Below are 17,189 nucleotides of genomic sequence, written 5' to 3'. Positions count from 1 at the left end.
ATTTAACAAAAATTAGATAAATTTTATTTTGACGCAAATTATACTTTTTGTAATTAATTTGAACGAATCATCGTTCTAAGAAATATTTTTAAACCGCGTTCTTATCTCAATTGTTAGTACATTAATAGTATGGCAAAGATATGTACAGAAGATTTCTGTATTTTTCTATAAAAATATTTGTACAGATTTTCTTAATATATCCTCTTACATAAATATGATACATCTCGAAACAACGGATAGAAAGTTGATCGCTCACGCGATGAACACAGCCGGTTTGCCTACATTTTAGGAATTTCCATACATCGCTGTCTCGAGTTACAATGAAATATTTTATCCACTTATGTTCATAAGCATTATAAATGCATTTTGTACGACATCTTAGTTTTAAAATACAGTGTTATAGATCACTTCATCTTCTGTACTGATAATCGAGTCAATCTGTTCGCTTGTCGCCATTGAATTCATATATCTCTCGTTACTAATCACATTGTGCGCTCCCAAAGACGAATCGTTGCCCTGCACGACGATCCTAATTCTTGCCATCACGTGACTGCCTGGACACTTTTGCGCCTGGTTCGCCGTCGCTGTATCGCAGATCTCTGCATAGATTTCCTCGGTTTTATTGTTGCTGGTCTTGACCAGCTTTGGAAGTGACGGCAACGGCGTCAGACTGTCTCTCACGCGAGAATAGTTGGGTTGTAGCTCGACGCACGGTATCTCCAATACGCTAGTTGACACGGATCTCTGCACCGGTTGCTTGGCGTTTTGATTCTGGCGGGTCTGATGAGAGGTAGTTTCCGGCTCCAGACTGGAGTAACGCTCCTGAGATCTCATGGCTATTTCCGGCCTCACCGCGAACGTGAAGGAGGCCGACTTTTTTGCGGGATTGCGATTCCTGTTACCCTGAGTGAGTTTCGAGATCCTCTCCAGAATTCCATTTCCCGTACTCTGTTTCGTTTGTTGATTCCGCTCCTTGACGGAGTTCCGTTTTAGGTGCTCCAACCCGTCCTTCAAGCTCTGCAGAATCGGCTTGGTCTCTGGTTTCGGCTTGATTTTTTTCAAATGCATCTCTTTTAAACTTTCGACGGTCGGCGAATGCAGCTTCGTAGGTGCTACTCGCGGTTCCGTTGCACGATCTCCGACTGTTCGACTAAAATAAAAGAATCAGTTAAAAAATATAACACAAAATTTTATTTGAACAATGGATAACAAATAACAACGTTATTTAACTTTTATTTGCAATTCGCGTAATGAAATTTTTTTTGCTAAAAATCGCTATTCATGACTTTACCTGCAGGCTGATAATAATCGTTGCATTTTCGGGGAAGCTAACAATCTCGCTTCTGAAGGATAACCCAATCGAGCTCTTCGTACTCTCGGCGCTCCGTTGCCGGACACGACCAATTCGAGCATTTCCGGATTATGCACCGGTCTTTCGGGAACGACGCAGCCTAATACTATCGGACCACGCGTTGATGTCTCCAATTGCATTAGACCGCCGTACTCCTTTGGCAACGGCACTGGTAGCGGTCCCGCTATTAGTCGCACCTGAAGAGTTATTTAATCAATAATTGTGAACAAAGGAGAGATAAAGTTTAATGTAAAATATATAGTATAAGATATATGTATCATATGCAGGATGGGTTTACTCAAATTAAAAATGTTGAATATTTCAAGATTTATTTTTGATGATACGAAAAATTATTTCTTTATTACGTTAATCCTCGGTAATTGTAAATTATAAATGAAGCTCACTCTAAGAGGCAACTGTCTCTTGGCGAGATGATGAACTTTGTAGAGCACCGCGTCGCTTCCGGTGTCGTTTCCGCCCTGACAGATCGCGTAAAATTCGCCCCTGGTCGACAGTGAGGCGAACACCTCTCGTCCATGAAGATCGATGCATTGCGCGTACTGGTCCTTTTCGGGGCACCCGCTAGAAATGCCAAAGGAAACCGAGCTGCATCGTCTCGTATCTTGGAAGACCGCTACAAGCCGCAGTATCTCGCCAGCTCTGATCGTCGTCTTCGTATAATGAGCCCGCAGATTTCCATTCTCTGAAAGATGCGAGCGTAAAACTTGACGAGCGCAAATTACAGCCGTGACACTATTTGCGTACGTTAAGTACGTCGTAATCGATGCAACGTCGGTTCGTCTTCTTCGATTAAATTGCACGGGGGTTATCCCGTTAACACAACGCGTCGAATCTCAAAGAAAGCCCGGCATAATTGATCTTAACAGTCGTGTCCGCCTAAAAGCATCTTTAACGGTACTAAACGGTGTTAAAAGGCGACTGTGAAGTTCTTTTCAGTCATGTCCAATATTCTCGCGACCTAACATTAGAGTCATAGGCTGATCACCGCATTATCTGCGCTGACTATTCGTGTTTTTGTCGATATTCCCGTTTTAACGAAGTCTCAGTTTTATCGCATGGTAGTTTACTAATCCTATTAGTGTGTGTCATCGGCCTATTATTAGCCAATTTACGTCACCTTGACGTCCGACCGCCGCGCTGTCTGACACACACACACACACAAAAAAAGATTCGGAACTTCCTCTTTCGTCTTTTTGCGGTTTTAACAAGATTGCAAAGCGGCAAAGGGCTACTATTTGTATGGACGTAAATATGTAAATGGAGTTAAAACTAATTATCTTAATGGCACCCCGGCGCCTCTCAAGTGTTTGTTAAAGTTTTATTCATCTGTTCGAAATTGACTTTCTACTTCCTCGTTGTTGTATTAATGTCGATGCGTTCAAATTATAAAGAGCGGCAATTCGCACGATCGTAAAAGAAATAACTGGCTATTTCCAAGCGTGTGTTTCTGTTTTCTGCGCGAAGCGAGCGAGATGGGAAGGGAAAGAGCGAAGAGAGACAGAGAGAAAGATAGCGCTTTCTACGCTGCACCGATATTCCTATGCATCTAGGTCAAGAACGTTGCACCGTTTGACATTTCGCGAGCGATCGCGCGCGCGACACCTCATTCTAACTTCTTTTGCCCACATACTTACCCATTTTCGAATGCGTCAACGTGTAGGCTCTCAGAGGAGTCGCCAACAGAAAAGCGGGCACTCCCGTCTTCACTAAGGAGTCCACTCTTCGGTAGACGCGCGCGCTGCCCGTCGTGTTATTGCCAGATATCACAGAAAACCATCCTGAAAAGAGTTAGAAAACGTTAAATGTCATTGTAGAGGACTGTGCAATAAACGTATAGTATATCTCTTCGACTTCAATACCAATTTGACATGATTATTAATGAGCAGAATAAATGTCGCGGAACTTTCCTTTATACGGAGCTGTATGACTAATACTTGTATGAAAGCATTATTGGATAAAGGGACATTGGTAACTCAACCCCTTGAGTTAAATAATATTGCATTCTTTTTAACTTCCATATCTGTCAAAATGTAAATCAATCCATTTCTATGATTAATTTGCTTATAGTTAGTTTCACAGTAAAAAAACATCTGTATCAACGTATGCACGTAAATATTATAATAAACTAAATTTGAGAATTAAATTTAATATTTTTGTTAAGTTAAATTAGTTACAGATTTTTAAAGACGTTTATTAGCATCATTAAAATATTAATATTAAAGAAGTGATAGACCTCGACTGAATATGGTGTTTTTCATTCGTGTGTATTAAATTGTTTAATTAAGTTAATCATTGTTTTAATTAAACTAATGACTTTATGACATATTAAGTAAAAGTAGTGGCAACTTAAAATGATTAACATAACTTAAATTGTGTATAATTTGATATTATTAAGTTAACAGTGAATAATAAGCCCAAATAATTCTTTATTAAAAAAAAATGCTCTTTATTATAGATATATAATATTTTAATTATTTTTAATATATTTTATAATACTTAAGTAAAATATACATTGTACAAAATATAATTAAATTTTTATACATCCTATTTTAGTCTTAAAAAATTCTGAATACAATATGTCCATTTGTAATAATAAATAATGGCTGTTGCAATATAGATTATTATATATAGAATTTCAAACAGACATAGAGAAAAGAATCTGCAACTTGTTTCTTCTCTGATGGAAGATTCAAGGCTGAATTTTTGTGAATAGTAGCAGGAACGATTAGAACCGGTCGGCGCGTATCTGCAATACGTGCGTGTGTGGCCTCAGGGTGGATTAAAAAACGTATCTATTATATTTGGCAAGGAGGAACTACGTTTGTGAAGTTCCAACCAGCTCGTAAAGAAGGCCGCCAAATTGCGAACAGGCGATTTCAGGCGTGCGGCTGCAGCGGAGACACAGTAGCCAAGTAATGGTCGGTCGGCTGATCGAAGGTCAGCAGGTTCTTTTTCTTGTCGCTAATTGATTTAAGAATGGCGCCCTGATGTGAGCGCACGTACTCGAATCCTGGCCCTTAAGGCCCGCGTTGGAATGTCATCCGGGCTGTTTCAGCCCGCCTGAGTTCATCTTCGAGGAAAGCAAATGTTAGTTCGATTTTCTAGCAGTTTTCATAGGAATTGTAAGATTATCAAATGAATCAAATTTAAGAAAAAAGCTACAAAAGTACTGCAGATGTTAAAAAAAATTATTTGATTATCTGAATTACCTGAAATATAATTTTTACTTATTCAAAGAGTCTAAGACTCTAAGATCTAAAATCTATCGTTGATGAAAACAAAAGTTACCTCTAGAAATTTTCAGAAAAATCAAAAGATCGTTAAATAAATCAAATTTAATGAAAACAGATCTCATTACATAAAAGTAAATTATCACCTATATTAAAAAAAAAAAATAGTTTTTGACATGAAGTATGATTTGTAGAATGTTTCATTTTCATCATCCTTGTACTTTGTACTTTTAACTATTTTTCTAGTCAAATGAAAAAACTTCGAAGAGATTCAGCGAATGTTCGCGGTTCTCGTGGAAAGAGAAGGCGGTTTCCCTTGGGAAAGTTTTTCCGTTTCCAGTTCGTGCGCATTAATTTGTGTTCGAGGTTAACTGATGGAATAATCTAGGGGCCGGCAGGGATCCCGGTTTTTGTTTGTTCTAGATCAACGACCTGGAAACCCGAGCACGTGCAATTAGACGATGGTATTGGATCTCCTCATTGCGCTCTTGAGAACGTCTCAAAGGGAGCTAATAGGGGGATTTCCTCGGTCGTTTCTCGGCAGAAGGACGGCTTCTGGATTCGAGGATGGGAGCGTGTAGTCCGGAAAAGAAACGTTGCGAAGGCGTGCGCTTGCAGTTGCAGTTGCACAAGTCACACACATACACACACACACACACACACTTTACGTGCGGCCTTCCCTCACTTTCCATTTCCAGCTCGCGCATCCGACATAGGTGGAATACGGCCACGCGAACGGGGCGAGTGAGCGCGTTCAGGCCGTAATTATAGAGATTCCGCCGCATCCGCTGCGAAAAATCTACGGAAAAGTTCAGGCATTCACAGACGTACGTTAAGAGCAGTTTCCTAATACGCCGCGCGACTGCGTCTCACATTGTCTTGCGTAATTGCAAGATCGCGCACCCAGCGATTCGCATAATGAAGCGCACGTTTTCCCTCGAAACCCTTACCCGGGCAACCTATTTTTCCGAGATTCAACTGTTATCTTCTTCTGGAGAACAGTATGATTGAAATATAAAAATATATATAAAATATATAATTACACGCAGTAAAAATTTATACAAAATATTATATCTTATTAAATTAGAATATTTTATGTACGATTAAATTTAAAGGCATTGCATTTTTAGAATGTCGAATTTTAGAGTAATGAAACTTTATTTAATGTACAAGATGGTTCTTAAGTGTTCTATAAAATTTATTAACAGGGTAAATATGTTTATTTTTTAGCTCGTTCTTGATTGAATAAAAAATAACATAGTTATGGCCTCAAAAAATTCATATCTTTGAAGTATATCCAAAGATTCATCACAGTAACTTAAGTGGTTGACGAAATTTTTAGAAAAACCGAAATTTTTTCTTCAACTTTAACATTCTGAACGTTTGAAATTAAGTCATTTTATTGATATACCTCATATGATATTTTCATTTCGATTTTAAAACGTAAAGAATCCTTTAAAACCTTTAGAATACTTAAGACCACTCTGTATATGTAACGGGACTGTATATTCTGAAGACAAATGTACAGCCATAACATTTAATAGAGTTCATTAATTCTTTCCTCTAATTCTTAGTACGTTTAGAGAATATACACGCTTTGCTGAACAAACACGAGACGATAGTGAGCGATCGCTTGGCGCGTGAATCGGCGAGCTAAATGTTCCTGAAAATCCGTTTTATCCCGTCGTTTTTAACGCATCACCGTTGCAACGCACGTGTTTATAGTCCAGAGTCTGCTGGTGCCATAACTCCATAAATGCTGGCCCGTTACCGAACGGAACACGTTGTAAACCTATTCACGGCACGTGTTAGAATTTAATGCTCGGGCGTTGCTTGGGATAGACTCACATAGGGATACCGTGTTTCCGGAAACTCAGATATGCATCAGTGCCGAGATTCAACATCTTATAGCGACGAAGTTATATTTGAATTCTGTGCTGGACAAAAATTCCACTGAAAACTACATTTATCTTTAAATAATTCGAGGAGTTTGACTTTTTCGGATTGTTATCTAAAATGTAGAATACAAAATTAAAAATAAAATTTCCTTTATCAAGGAATATATTTACATTATATATAATGTTTTAAATTACTTTAAAAATATGTGCAATAGAAAAAGATCGCTTTTACATTTTACAATGCCTTGAAAATAAAATATTTTTTATAAAAAATATAAGTAAATTATTTAAAGTCTAAAAAAAAACAGAAAAAGATTGCTCTCTTTTGTACTTTTTATTATATTATCTTAAAAATATGCTTAAATTATAAAAAAAAATTAGTTATATAACAACAGAAAATGTCACTTTGTTTTATGCCGCCTTGTTGTTGATAACAATCAAAGGGAGAGGATTGTAATAACCGGGGTAAGGAACCGGACGTTGACCTACGATTCAGGTGTGCTCGTAGGAACTCCGTTATAAGCGTTGCTACATGCTCAAGAATTCATCCTAAATTCTGTCCGGCTGCATGGCATGAAAGGAAAGTCTCCTTTCAATGGAATGGTAAATAGGCTTTGCTATTGGTGCACGTGGCTCGGTATCTAAGACGCAGATGTCACGGTGTTTTTGTCTAAACACATCTGTCTCCCCTGGAATCCAGCTCATGAACATGAGCACGAATAATGTAATTCATCACGATCAATCTCGCAACATTTGATAAATAGATCAGAAACTATAATTATTTCTTTTTTTTTTAAATTTATCTATACAGGATAAAATTATTATGCACAACTACTTGCCGACACGTATCATTGCAAGCCCTGAATTCTAAGTAGATTTCTCGTTCGTCCCGGACCGCGGATTTTGAATAATTACGGAAGCACGGATTGAATACCAGAGATTGCGCGCGAGATTGGCGACAGCGACGAATATTGATGGAATCGGGAGTACTTCGATGCGAGAGATCGCCGATGATCGGCGTGACGTTCCAGGTAAACATTGTGATATCCAGATGCGCGATATATGTGTTTAGCCAGAGCATTAAGTAAGGGAGACCGCAGCCTACATCTCGCGGCTGGAATCTTTATTGTGCATAATTCACGTTACGCCGCGAGAGACCAATCATTCGGGATATAATATTACTCGAACGTGAATCGAACCGTGACAATGGTATACGGTTCCCGGACTATACTATCGATGATACCCGCTGCGATGTAGCAGAATGCCTGCTATGCCCCATCAATGACGATACATCTTTATGGGATATTTGCTAAAAGCCGATCTTCCAATGCGGTTAATATTTTTAATTCTAGTCTCGTTTTAAAATTGCGATAAAATCGCAGCTTATACAACATTATATAATTCATACAATACAAAAACTTGCAACAATATCGCTGACACGTTTGCAACGTTGATACGATATTTCTGAAACATTGCAATGTTACTGAAACGAACAGTAGGAATATTCTATATTATCGACAACATCGATACGTTCACTGTGTTTGCAATAATAGAAACGCAATGGGAGAAAATGAAAAATGAAAAATAGAAACGCGAAGGAGAATTTATCGACGTAACAAATCGCGGCCGCGAGAGGTATTCGCAAGAGTGGTAGCATCGGCATTAGCGCGGTACCAATCGGTGATATTGGTAATAGACTGGCGAGCACACGACGATAGAGCGCGAGAAAAGCAGGGATTGAGCGCGATTTATTGGCTGGTCGCTTTTCTAGATTCTATCGATTTTGCAGAAATTAGACGGCCGGCTCCACGGACGGACGCACGGTCGAACAGATTGAATCCTTCCTTGCTTCTGTCTCTCCTTTGTCGTGGGATCAGTTCCGCACAGTCGGTGCCGGCCGACGTACGCGCGACGTGCGATACCCTAGAGAGTTAAACTCCAGCACGTAATGACCGTTATTTAAAACCGAGGGAGGCCGGTCATTGCCGAGGGCGCGTCTGGCCCGCGCAACATTCTTGCCTCGTCGTAAGACCTCGTCCGAGAGGTCTGCGCGAGCAAATAACGATATATACATATCTATGTACGTATACGTATATATACACATCTCTGGATAGAAAGGGGGAGAGAGAGAGAGAGAGCCGAGACATCTGCGCCGGGTCGGGCAAGTTGGCAGTAAAACCATACGGCCACGCCGGATAAGCCGATCTATACGATCCCTCGGCCCGCAATCACGATCGCGATACTGCGCGCAATTCATTCTCCGCTTCTCTGTCCGGAGAGAAAGAGAGGAGTCATCTTCCCTCGCGCGAATGCGCGAAATCGCTGATCTACCACGACACGCACGAAAGCGATCGTCGATAATTCCCACGTGGTGGAGGCGGCGCGAGGGATGATTGCGCGCACAATTTTTAAATATATTTTTCTTATACCTCGTACCTACCCTGAGTGAAAAATGTTTGGTACTTGTGACTATATAATTACATGATAAAATAATTTTGATTGGTACTTTCATTTTTGTAATTCTCGTACAGCACAAATTATTCCAGTAATACTGCAGCAATATCGTTGCGAGCTTCTTTTTGTGTTGGTTATTACTAGTAAAGTATTACTTATACAATAACATTGTTCGAAATTCAAATTCTTTTTGAAGTGGCATAGTAGATACATACCCTGAAAATTTTATGGCGTTGAACACGATGCCGTTGAATTTGCGTAGCACATGATATTTTATAAATTAAAATAAGATGGATTAAAAACCATCCCAATTTACTATTATACCTCTTTTGTAAATACATATGTAGAAAATAGTTAAAAATGCCACTTTTGTCCAATTCATCTTAATTTACTAGAAATCCTGACATGCCACGTAAATTCTGCTAACAGAATCGTATTATAAAAAAAAATAAATTTCTATTAAAAAGTATAATTATATTTATAGTTAGTTCTATATACAAAAAAATATAGTTTGCATTGAAAATAATTATTTATAGGAGTAATACAAAATTGTAGCACTAAATAACTATAAAAATAGAGCTCTCTTAACCTTGATATTTATTTTACTATGTAATTATAGTTACAAATACCAAAGACTTTTCTCTCAGTGTGCCATTTTTCTTTATTATAATGAAATGCCATATTTTCAATGTATTGTCTACAAGATGAGGAATACACATCTTGTATAAATATTTACGATAAGAAGATATTACATCCTTAACGAAAGGGTTCAGCAAACGCCCGTTTTTGCTCAGCATATAACACGCGAGAACAGGACGATGTCCCGCTAGGACTGATCGTTTCGCACATCGTGCTATCAGTCACTCGCGTTTAACTTTTTTACGACGATCCGCCTTTTCTCCGTCGGCAGCGCGCGAGATCGTTTTACCTTCCCTTTTTTTCGCGACCGGCAATGAATCGCAACGGTGCATCGCGATCGTTCTTCGGATTCGCCGTGGGCAAACGGCTGACTGTCGAAAGGTGGTTCCCTCGCACCGTTGCTAAATGAGCGGGTGTGCGATTATCTCGTAAACCGCTCCATAAAACTTTAGGGGCTACCGGCGCACCATCATCCCTCATCGAACGCGTGTTAACGGTGCACGTGCAAAGAGGAAAGAAGAAAAAAGAGAGAAAAAGAAAAGAGGAGGATGAGTGGACCCCCATTTCTCACGTGAGACAGAGAGAGAGAGAGAGAGAGAGAGGGAGGACGTCGACCTCGACACCGCCGACGAGAGCAGCGCGCGCTCTCGCGAGGTTTACACGCCTAATAAATTACTGTAAACTGGAGCCCGGCCGGAGAGTCGTCGGCCCTCTCTCATCCCAGGATTTGCGCGAATAGCAGTTAAGCCGCGGCCGGTGATTTGTGCGATATCGTCCATCGTCTTTATCAGTCCCTGGAATCGGACGTGCGCCTTTGAATCTTCCCCTAGTAATTTTATCCCGGTTCAGGATTTAAGTTGCGCACCTCCGACGAGAATTCCGTTTCTCCGAACGGACGATCTGCGCCGGGACGAGCCCTCTAATGACACCCTCTTCTTCTTTGCGCGAAACTGAAGCCGAGGAACTATCGCGACGATGCGATACATGGCCGTACGATAAAAGTCGCAATTTTTCATTTAATTCTATCGGATTTCATTTCTGTTGGAATAATTCTAGAATATGCTATCGTACGTAAATTTTATACAAGTGAGCGAAGTCATTGAACGCTGAGTTATTCGTGTGTATATCAATTGCACGCTAGAGCCAATCACAGCGCTAGAAAAAGTAAAAAAATCACGTTCGAAAATGTTAGTACACGGAGAAAATATAATCAGTGCATTTTTTACTCGACCGGATAAGCTGATTACGATGATATACAGTGGGCACACGCCTCTAATATATCAAGCTGCAACTGATGATTTTCTCTCCATCGAAAGCCAGGCTTCGGACTCTTTTTATCCAGTCTCTTTGCTGCGGAAAATTACAAGCGATATGCGATGCAGGCGCACATGGAATCACGATATGTGTTTAATCTGCGCGATATTAACCATCTCTGCACGTTGAAGTGGCCGGTTACCGAGATAAAAAAAATATTCGATTGCAGTCGGCGGAATTCCAATTTGCCACGTAGATGACACTTACATAACACACAGAGCGTGTCTTTCTTTCATCCAACGATGAAAAGTCAAAATTCGATCGTCTATTAAAGTCGCCTCGTCACGATATTATATTACAGCGGTGATGGAAAACCGTACAGTAATGCTAGAAGAAAGTGTATGACGAAATTCAACCGCGATCTCGTTAACTTTACGGATAATTGTCGCATCGCGGTCAAACGGAAGTCCGAACCGGGTCGGATTATATGTCACGGCGAGGCCGACGAAATCGCAATGCGGCTTATTCGCGCGGCAATCCGGATCGGTGCTTGGCGCTTAACGGCAGCCGCGCGCGATGATCGCGCATTTCACGCACGTGCGCCTCGCCGGACAAATGGGATTAAGCCAGATGACGAAAGTGTCCGGCGCGCGTAATCGAGTGCCGCGTGCGCTGGCCGGTTGAAATTCCACGATGACGCGGAGGGAAAAGTAACCGGGGGAGACAAGGACAGAGAGAACGAATGAGGAAACGACTTTGTTCCGTAAAATATTGCTAGATTTATCACAGCTCGTCGGTCGGAATTTAGATGACGCTAAATGTACGGCTTTGAGTACTGAGAATCTGCAGTTTCCCAGCGCGCTCGGCGGGACGAGTCCCGCGCCGTTTCTGGTCCGATGGTTCATAAAATGATGAGCAAACGAAGCCGCCGGCCATAAGGAAAAGCAATCCCGCACTTTTCGCCGTGGAGGAATAAGGAGTGTGGCGAGACACAGTTCGAGCCAAGGAGAAAAGCCACGCTCGTCGTATCCGCGCCAACGAGGGAAAAACATATACGGACGATAACACCGCGTGACTTCTCATTCGCTTCGCGCGAACGGTCCGCTATTTGATCTGCATGCCCTCCTAACGCTTTTTTTTTTTTTACCGTCGTGGCGGCGAATAGTAAATGTCCGGCGACGCTTCTTTATCGCTGCGCGTGTAGTTCGAGCGTTTAAAACGCGGAACTAATTCATCGCGCAAGAGACGTCTGGCCGACGACGGAGCCGTGTCTTTTTTTTTTTCCTACAATTCTCCGCACCCCCTCTGCGCGTCCGCGGTTTTACGCCGCGTGAGAGTTACGTCGCGGCGGTACGTGGCGAATTCGTGGGCGTGGAGTAACGTTTTCCCGACTCAATTTACTGTTAGTACCGCGCGATGCATATGTAGCCAATCTCGCGTTCGCTTTAAGTGCGAATTTATGATGCGGCCAACGAGGAGTTTGTATCCGCGTATGCGCACACTCCACACGGTTCAAAGTGTCCTCGACCTCCTCGTCGAATAATGAGCGGCTTGTTCGTCCCTAAAAAGGAGAGGTGGCTGTGATACCTTGAGGCATCTTGTATCTTGAGTCACACTAATTGTTTCCTTTAACAATAACGAGATTTTTTTAACGTTAGCAGTTCAGTTATATTACCTTAATTGAAAAGTAATATAATTGAGCAGCCAACGTTAAAGATCATGTGCGTGAAGTTAGCACCGCCATTTTGAGAAAAAAATAAAATAAAATTTGTGCTGAATTGTGCTAGATTTGTGCTACATTGTGCCGCAAGAATTAATGACATAATTCCAAAAACAAAGCGTTAAATTGAAAAAAAAACGTTTTTTTCGCCAGCACCGCCATTTTGTTTAATCGGCGAAATAAACATTGTGCTGAGTTGTGTTCGATTTGTGCTACATTGTGCCGCAAAGATTTCAGCCGTTCTTTCATAACACCAAAAGTTATGACTAAAAATAGTTTTTCCCTCCGTGTTCGGTTTTTTGCCCATAAATCGGGTTTGTAGTGCTTCCATGTGATCGATACTGTATATCTGAGTTGTGCTAGCGTAGCACAACTCAGCACAACCATTATATTCGCCGGCACAGCGATATTAAGGGGACTTTACTCTTGAGCGCGACCCTTCGCGCAAGGCTTTTGCTAACTTCACGCACATTTAAAGATCTCGTTACTGTTAAAAACACAATTAGTGCATTACAAGGTACAACATGTCCCTAGGTACTATAGTCTCCTCTATGATCACTTATAGTGTTTCAGTTTCCCCTGAAACGCGAAAAAAAGAGTCGAATTATTTTTTTTTCACGTCCTTGTTTTGTCTTATGTGCAGTGATATCAAGAATTTCAGTTCTAAAAACCTTTCATATCTATCTGCTGTCGGGGAGGCAAAGCACAAAAAGAAGAGGCGATTAACGGGAACGAAAGTGAAAAGTAGCGGCAGATTGTTGAAGTTCCAAAGTCATTTAAAACCACTTTCAAATCGACGTAAAGTCTAGGCAGAAGCTAAGAAACGTTTGTCAATACGCACCTTGAACTCCCGTGAATCATCGATACGAGCGGAATAATTTATTCGCGCGTAAGAGTTACCGGCGACATTTCTCTTGCGTGACTCGACTGGACCGTTGTCGAGTAAAAAAAAATGTATGATGAAATTTTGTTAGTTGTGACGTCAATTCGGAGAACGTGTTTTCCTCGCAGATTTCACGATTCGTCAGAGGTTTGCAATCGGGCCGCGCGACGTAAACGCCTCGTGACGTTCATTGACGAGATAGCAAGATACGAAACTCGCATTAAACGCCAACTCTCGATCGGAGCTACCAGCTCCGGCCACTTAACATGTCTGACTCATAACCGCCACGCATCGTCTCGCCAATTTTCATTAAAATACGAAGTGCGTTTATTAGAGGCCAGTTAGCGGCGAGTTGAACGAGACACTGTCGTGCGCGACGCCAATTTCACGTCTTTCCCTCGGAAAGAAGGACGAGGACGAAGGAGAGACGAGACAGCAGGAGAGAAGCGTATGAGGGAGGCAAAGAGAAGAGATGGAGAGAAATGCCGAGATATATTGAATAGCTCCTCGCGGGCGCGAAAGAACTAGACGTCGTTAGCTGACGGTTCTCTCTTCAAGCTGTCGAGCCACCATCGAGCCTAAACATTCCCCACTTTACCTCCCGTCCGGTCGATCTAATAGGTCCGCATTACCGCGCTTTATTGCCTCGTAATTTCCATTTCCGATGCCAGAAACCAATATAAGTCACGGAGGATAGCACGCACGCAGAGGAGCGACGGCCTCCGCGAGCTTCGCGACTTACTTCGCCACAAAGTGGTTTACGATTGAGACGAAAAAGAACGAGTTGGAGTATTAATCGTATGACGAAGAAACTCTCGTTCTCTTTCGCGCGAGAGAGAGAAGGAGAAAGGAGCGAGAGAAGAAAGAGAAGTAAAGCATTAGCATTTTTCTTGCAGCTTCTCGCACGTCCACGCGATCGCCAACGCAAACGCGAGCGTGAGCTCGATGGAGTCTATAACCTGTTCCGATGATTTCAGCCGGATGATCTCCACAACCGTTACCGTTCGCTTTGCCGAGCATAATTTACGTTCTACGCGCTGTCGACTATCACACACGGGACATAAGCCATTAGAAGAGAGGCCGCGTCAATACTAATTTAAATAAAATTGAAGATCAAGAGGCGTCCAAAAAACATCGAAGGATGTCTAGAAGATGTATACGTGAAGAACGATATTTCGATTTAAATTTTAAATTATTTAAAAATCTAGCTACATCCGAAAATAATTGTGTTAGACCGTTCAAAGCATTTATGTAGAAATCTCAAGAATGATAAATAATCCTACAAAAAATTTTGACATTCTATAATTAACAACCTTGATCCTGCATGATTAATAGTCTAACAAAATTATTTACAGATTTACATTCAGCTAAAATTTTCAGATATATTAAAAAAAAATTATTCTTTCTATGAACCAAAATTTTATTAGTAATAAAAATTTAGTGAAAATATGATTGTCCCAAACAAACTAAATTATATTAATTGTTATAAACATATATTTTTATTATTTGCAAAGAGAAATTTATTCCACAGAATCACCTCAATTTTTGTCGTATAAACAAAATATGTGATTATTGTTAAAAAATGCCTCAACCAAAGTAACTAAACAGTTTTGCTGAAAGCACTAATCTTTTTTTCCTAATGTACGTTTGGAAATTTCATAATCTTTTTTTCAGTAGTTTTCAGTTATTTTCATTTTCTTGAAAAGTGACTCTAATCGATTGCGAACCGAGAGTTTTTTCTCATGTTGTGATATTGAATTTATCGAATACCCGTTTATTGAATCGAAATGCACGTGAGAAATGACGGTTTTTGCTATGCGGAATATTAATCCTTCGCGAGTAGCAATAACGTCGAAGACCAGACTGGTTGCAATTTCCTTGATGTAACCAAGCGCAATAATCGTTTCGCATCAAACTGCCGATCTAAGGGAAACTCTCACCTGGATAACCCTCCGGGATGACGATCTCCGGTCCCACTTTGACGTCATGTCGATACCGGTGCATCAGCAGGCTCGCTGTGACTCTCAGCGATCGCTGTTGCTGTTTATACAGGAGCACCGGTCTACCGCCAGTACCCTCGAGTCTGACGACTCTTGGTAATGAAAATCGATCCAGAAATTCCCGTAGTGGCATGTATCCGCCGCTGGAACCGGAACCACCTTCGGCGGTGGCCTCTCTCGAACTCGGCAAGGATTTGGGCAGCGAAGGCATCTCCTCGCTGGACATCGTCGAGAATTCACCGTTCGACGACATGATCCTCACACGTTTCGAAACAACGTTACCTCGTGAACGGTTCCTCGAAGAACATCGAAGTGAGCCGATAAAAGATCGTCAGGATTAGAGAACTGAGGAGCTGATCCAAGCGAGACAGTCCTCTTTAGGGTGACGCCGCCGCGAAGCTCGAGGGCTGAGGGTCATTTAATCCCCGTGATGCAAGTGGAGCGAGCACGACGCTTGCTTTCGAAGGCATCTTCACTCCCCCTTTGGTACCCGCTCATTACCGCTTAATAACGGGCTCGGACGCGCTGGCACTTTCTTCTTCAATTATGTCACTCCGCCGCGGCCGCTCGGCGACCGTCACTTTCCGTCTCGCGGCGCGATGATAGTGACATTAACCCTCTCGGCGCTGAGTTATTTTCGATACTTTGTGAGCGTCAGGCAATCTTCCGTGCAAAATTGCCGCGTGCGGAAAGGAAGAAGAGATCAAATTATACACACGAAGGGCTAAGCGACTGTTACCTTTACGTATATATTTTCAGCGATAAAATCGATTCCCTTTATCGAGTGGCGTAACATTGATTTGTGGCGGACATTAAAGCTGGGCTGGTTGATCCCTATACCCCGTTATAAACAATACGTGAAACTCCGTTCACTAGCCACTAAACTGTTGCCCGGGGCAACAGCGCGCAGTGAGATCGAGGATCACGAAACACCTCGACGAAACACCGTGTCGGACAAACCGGTCGATCGTTCCTGGGCGAGTCGACTGTGCACTGTCGAAGTGTGATCGCTGTCGGCGTCGATCCTCGCGGGTTTACCGCACTTTCCGCGTTACACTTTTCACACACGCGGTGGATCGGGGCGGTAGCGCAAACGCGTTACAGCAAAACTATCACGATCTATCGATAATATCCTCGATGGTAAACACCGTTACGAGAGCGGGCAGGCAGCGTATCTCTCCTTAGCGCGGCTCTTAGACTATTACGATCTATCGGCGGTATATCCGTAATCACTCGCGAGCGTAGATCGTCTATGCACACGTAAAAGGCCGTATCTTCTTACAGAGAAGCTATTAGGATCTATCGAGACGATGTCCGGCGATGGCGAGCAAGAAGCGAACGATGAAGACCGTCTCTTCGCACGCGGAGAGCCGAGGTATATACTCATCCGGACGTCCTGTTCACCCGCGATGATGAACGACGAACGAGCTTCTCTTCCGGGCTGTTTCGTTTTCGAACGCACCGCGCCGAGGATAGATGGATCCGATGGGCGCGCGATCGAACGATGAATCCTGCTCGGTTTCCGAGCTGCTCCTCTCGCTCTCTCTCTCTTTCCCTCTATCTCCTGACGCGAAGGCAGTTATCTCCCGTGGGGTTCGATCCCCGTGGCGTTTATGATTTACCGGTGCAGTCGGCTTTCTTTCGCCGTTTCTTACGCGAAGAGACTCGCGAGATATATCTCGGCCGCTTTTATTGCTTTGTGCCGAGCTGTGCGGGCCGCGGGGTGCCTTCAGACGCCT

The 17,189-nt window shown here is 42.2% G+C and overlaps 1 protein-coding gene across 1 annotated transcript; it reads right to left on the bottom strand.

Moving 5' to 3' along the window:
- Nucleotides 1–174: 174 nt before the first annotated feature.
- On the bottom strand, nucleotides 175–16,475 carry LOC108783131 (uncharacterized). The gene is made up of 5 exons (XM_018551623.1): nucleotides 15,391–16,475; nucleotides 3,007–3,150; nucleotides 1,756–2,054; nucleotides 1,292–1,548; nucleotides 175–1,150 (listed from the first exon to the last, which is right to left on the bottom strand). The coding sequence occupies exons 1-5, from the start codon at nucleotides 15,701–15,703 to the stop codon at nucleotides 385–387; spliced, it is 1,779 nt and encodes a 592-aa protein (XP_018407125.1). The 5' UTR covers nucleotides 15,704–16,475; the 3' UTR covers nucleotides 175–384.
- Between the last annotated feature and the right edge of the window lie 714 nt (nucleotides 16,476–17,189).

This window comes from Cyphomyrmex costatus, unplaced genomic scaffold (assembly GCF_001594065.2).
Source record: "Cyphomyrmex costatus isolate MS0001 unplaced genomic scaffold, Ccosl1.0 scaffold142, whole genome shotgun sequence".
Classification (NCBI taxonomy): Eukaryota; Metazoa; Arthropoda; class Insecta; order Hymenoptera; family Formicidae; genus Cyphomyrmex; species Cyphomyrmex costatus.
The sequence above is the reverse complement of the archived record's forward strand: the minus strand, read 5'-3'. Positions and strand labels throughout refer to the sequence as shown.

What these genes read in the sequence shown, in the direction of transcription:
- LOC108783131 (XM_018551623.1), bottom strand. Translation starts at nt 15,703, where the DNA reads ATGTCGTCGAACGGTGAATTCTCGACGATGTCCAGCGAGGAGATGCCT. An exon ending in AGAGACAGTTGCCTCTTAGA is followed by an intron (nt 1,549 to 1,755) that starts GTGAGCTTCATT and finishes ATAACTCTTCAG; the next exon opens with GTGCGACTAATAGCGGGACC. An exon ending in CGATTATTATCAGCCTGCAG is followed by an intron (nt 1,151 to 1,291) that starts GTAAAGTCATGA and finishes CTTTTATTTTAG; the next exon opens with TCGAACAGTCGGAGATCGTG.